At 38.4% G+C, this 4,903-nt stretch overlaps 1 protein-coding gene across 1 annotated transcript in view; it reads right to left on the bottom strand.

The window, feature by feature from the left end:
* bard1 (BRCA1 associated RING domain 1) overlaps positions 1–3,710 on the bottom strand; it is a 27,917-nt gene extending 24,207 nt beyond the window's left edge. The window contains exons 1-4 of the mRNA XM_079253866.1: positions 3,572–3,710; positions 2,548–2,604; positions 1,891–2,039; positions 362–1,449 (exon numbers count right to left, since the gene is read on the bottom strand). Of these exons, the coding sequence (XP_079109992.1) occupies positions 362–1,449; positions 1,891–2,039; positions 2,548–2,604; positions 3,572–3,660 (1,383 nt within the window). The 5' untranslated portion in view covers positions 3,661–3,710. The remainder of the gene's footprint in view (positions 1–361; positions 1,450–1,890; positions 2,040–2,547; positions 2,605–3,571) is intronic.
* Positions 3,711–4,903: the final 1,193 nt, after the last annotated feature.

Here is a 4,903-nt window from a genome sequence, read left to right as displayed (position 1 = left end):
TCCACCTTTAAAAGGAGAAAAAAAACAAAGTAAATGGAAGTTTGCACCTTCAAATAATTTACTTTAATCTCTGCTGATAATATTGAATATTTCTTTCCATTTGCACCAAAATAATGACATTCATTTTAAGTAATATAATTGAATTTCATTCGAGTTTGATGAAGCGAACTTATTTAGTATATCATGTAGATACAAAATGATGATGAAGAATGGATCGCTCTAATCGTTTGGGTTTTGTTTTTGATGATGATCAAGCATCGTTCCGTTTCTAATGCTGTCAGCCTCCACAGAAAATCTCTGCAACATGAAATCAAGTGAAATAACGGGCCTTAAAAAATATGGACATATGAAATTTCACAACCTTTATTGCAGCCAGATGCAAAGGCGTCTCTCCCTTGTGATTCCGCTTCATAACTGCTGGGCTTCCAGAGCTGGGCCGTCCCACAGGTGATCCAGGACTACAGGGAGATTTGTTGAGGCTTTCTGTAGAAATACACGCTGCAACAGACAAACCACCTTTTTCTCCTGCTCTAAGGTTTTTACGGCTCCTAACACTCTTGGGACTATCTAAAGATGGAGGGTTAAGGACAGCTGGAAACATCTGATCCAGTGATTTGCTTCTTCTGCCAGGAGAAGCCCTCGGCCTTTTTGGTGTGCTCTCCAAGGTGCTGTCTTTCTCTTGGACACTGACTCTTTTACAGGGCCTTTTAGGAGGAGTTTTCTTGGCATGTTTTTCAGGATTATAATTTGGACTGGAGCCATTTACAGGCATGTGATCCTGCTGAATTACACTGCTCGACTTGCTCTGACCAGGCTGGGTTTGGTAATTCAGTACATTGATTCTACGTCCCGAGATGCCGCCTCCTGTGGTATTGCTGGTAGGATTGAGTTCATTAGTATTACCCTGTGGCACTTCAAGCTGAGGCTTATCAGAGGTGACAGCGGGGTTTTGGAAAGAAACCCTTTTACTGGACCTTACTGCCCTATCAGCACAGGGCTGCTCCAGCTCAGATGAGACATGTGCGCCCTTTGTTATTCCCCATTCTTGATTTATGGCCTCCAGCCGCTTCTTCTTTACATCTTCCTTGGTCCTTTTACGTGTGGCCGTAGTGGGTCTTTGCACCTGTACACGTGTGTTAGAATTGTTCTTAGACGACCTCTTCTTGCTTTTGTTTTTGTTCACACCCTCGCAACTTTGAGAAGAAGAAGAGTCCTGGGAAGACGAGGTAAAATTAAAAACGGACAGGTCCTGGGAGTCAGCAGTAGAGGAGACTTGGTGGGCTGCAGCTGTTTCTGTCGAGGACTCGCTTTCTGGAATTCCGGATTCTGAAGACTTTTCCACCCTGCAGCGCACCTTGCGACTGCGGGGACTGAACCAGATCTTAAAATTTTTTTTGCTTTGTAACACAGCAGTGTGGCACTCTGTTTGGGTCACAGCAACAGGGGGGTCTGAAACAAAATATCCAAAAATAAGAACGAGAGACACATTAAACAACACAAAACATTCCCTCCCCTGGTGTGTGTGTGTGTGTATAGTACAATGCCTTGGTATGAATACCTTCCAGAAAAGCTTTGTGTTTACACTTGCCACTGAGATGGGAAAAAAAAAACAGCATACCAACATTTAATTTCCTAGTAGATTGTTTTGATTAATTTATAGAACAACTTAAATAACAAACTGGGCTTTTCAATAATTTTCTCTTCAAAGCAGAGATCATCTATGGAACTGAACATAAATGTAATTTTATATATATATATACATACATATATACATATGTATATATATACATATATATATATATATATATATATATATATATATATATATACATATATATTGTGTATGTGTATATATGTAAGTATGTATGTATGTATACACAAAAAATGTACCTGTTTGTTTTGTGGGATTGAGCACAGTCTCCAAACCACAGAAGAGCTGTATGATGCTGCTGAGCTGCCTGTTGATCTGGATGTCCTTCACCCACGCAGGGCTGTGACACACCACGCAGCCATCTCCTGCCCGGGGGCCAGCACAGGACCTGGCCAATAAACCTTCTTAGATTGGAGTCCAATTCACAGTTTAGTTAAAATAAATAAATAAAAACATTGTGTGGTGACTGATTCAACCTCTAAGCAGAAAAAGACTTGACAAGTGGGAATAAGTTCAGCAAAAGAACTGTCTCTACCACTGTAAACTAGTTATGGTCTATGCTAGTCAGCATTTTATCAAAAGGAAATGATCCTATTGAATTGAATAATGTGTCTAAAGGGAAAGTGAAACTACACCCACTGTGGCTTATTTGATGCATCATACCAAGAAAAGCATGCTGTTGTTTTAAAAACACTGTTTAGGCAAGCCAGTATGTCCCGTCAGTAAGCCAGCATGCATAATTACCCAATACTGGCAGTGGCCCACTTAATAGAAAGGAGCAATCATTAGCTTTATTAGCTACACAACACCTGTGTTTGTCAAATAAAAATTCCTGTCTCAATACAAGCCTGTGGGAAATGAATATATCTCAGCACAAGAGAGTGACAGCACATTACCTGCACAGCATGTGCTCACACATGCCCAGGCACACGGGATCCTCCATCAAATTTGAGCTGAAGAAATAAAGAATCAGATGAAATGATCAAAACCACATTTTTGTCACATTGTGCTGATCAAACATGGTAAATATACTGCACTTATATGGTCTTAAAGTAGCCAAGAATTTGAACCACCAACTGTGACTCCTGTGACTGAACCATCGCTACAGTTCATCTAACTGGACACTCCGCCAGCTATGGGCAGCTTTTTCTTTTAACAATCATAAGTGGATGCAATCAGTAAAACGCTTTAATAACTTTAATCTCAAATGTTTCACTTTGGCTTGCATATTCACTAAATTTAATTTGTGAAGAGCTCATTTATCCCCAATGCAGAATAAAATAATCCACCTCTTCCCCAATCACTCACACACTCTTCCCCCACTAGCCTTTTTTTTTCTTTTTTTTTTTTTTATTTATACAGCTTATTGTTATGGACAGCAGGCACCTTTAAACTCTGCCACATCCAAAACACACTCACCTGAACTGAATCAACCCACGCACTCTCACAGTCACACAAGCAAGCACAACCTATCATTTCGCCGCTGCGCCTGACGGGGAAGTATTCATGGGACTGTATATATTTACTACAACTCCTGCTGTTTGAAGCTTATTCTCACTCGGAATTGGTTTTTACAACAAACCAGCATGTTCATCCCCCGGCTGCTCCAGCTGCAGAGGTGTACACTGCTGATACACTGCATACTGTTACTGGAGCTTATGACACGAACATCTGTTTTGTCCATTTATAACCAGGCTGCACCGGAGTAAATGTTTGTTACGCAGCTAAACAAAACCATAATTTACCAAGTTAAAAGTGTCGATGAGCTTAGTTGATAACTAATTAACACAGTGACTAAATTAGATGTGCAGGGGGAATTTACTGTAATCTAAAAAAAAAAAAAAGTCATTTCTAATGGTTTGACATACTTATGAAGCACGAGTTAGATAACCAGCCAAACTGAAGTTACCGTAAACTCACCATTTCGAACAAAGCAGCAGTCGCCGGAAGTTTGCAACAGCCTCTTTAGTGCTCTTCCAATCCTCTGTCTGCACGAGAGTATTATTCATTTTTACGATGGACAATTGCTGCGTTAGTTTTTGTTACTTTTCACTTTTTCTTTTGCAATGTTCCCAAAAAGCAGGCGCGCGCTTCCTGTTTTCTTACAGGTCCCGCCATCGAGCCCGGAAGTGACGTATGTCAGCGTTGACGATGCTTTGACCCGCCCTCATTTGTAGAAGATAGCACTAAGTAACTAACTGAATAAATAAATAAATAAATAAATAAAACTTAACTTGAAAGTGCAGAGCACAGTTTATGATTCTTGCACATTGTAACTTTGTTCTACTTTTAAGTAACTCCTGTGTGCATGAAAAAAATGCAGGAGATCCATTGCATGTCCTCGTGGTTAGTTTGTCCAGCATTCTCTGTGTAAACCCTAAATAAAGACTGAAAGCTATTTTCACTGCCACACTTTGCATGCTTTGGAGAAATGTATTTGCTAAATGACTAGAATAGAAAACGGTCCAAGTCATGTTTAAAAAAGACATGGTTACAACCATAGACTGTATAAAAAAATATATAAAGAGATACCTTTACATATCTTTATATATTTCATTTACAGTCTGTGGTGACAACAGCACATTGCAATATCATTGTCTGATATAGAAGAGAACCTGCTGAAAAATACGCAAATATTGACTGGCTGAAAAAAATATGCAATATATTAACTCAATAATCTGAAACATTAAGTTTTGAATTATTGTATATGGTACACATTAGTTTATCAGAAAGCCTTTACTTCTTTTTTTTTTTTTAAACTAGAACCTGTTGAAAGAGATAGTGACTACATAATGCAATTACTTTACACAACGTCACTTATAAAAAATGTGTTTACCATTATATCCATCCATTATCTTCAGTGCAAGACCAAGGTGTCAGGATCCCTGGATGCTGATCCTATCCCAGCAAACTGTACAATTGTATGTCAATTTATTTATGTCCTGGTATTCATAGTGGTGAAAATGTTGTTAGAGAAAGTGTAAATATTTTTATTCAATAGCCATAAGGTATAGAGTTATTGGTACATTTTTGATTATCTAAATGTGCTAAACTCAATCCCTGTGAGAAAACAGTTTATCTTTCACTAGCTGTCACATAGTTACATTCACTTCTTTTCAAAATTAATTTTCTTTAACCAATTTACATAAAGCCTATTATTGCTTTTTCAATTAGATACTAATGCCTACAGGTCATTTAGTAAAAGATAATAAAATCCAATATTTTTTGTTTCTGTGGCAAAGCAGCATTTTC

This window comes from Telmatherina bonti, assembly GCF_933228915.1.
Source record: "Telmatherina bonti genome assembly, chromosome: 15".
Classification (NCBI taxonomy): Eukaryota; Metazoa; Chordata; class Actinopteri; order Atheriniformes; family Telmatherinidae; genus Telmatherina; species Telmatherina bonti.
Note: the sequence above shows the minus strand (reverse complement) of the source record. Positions and strands in the feature narration are given on the sequence as shown.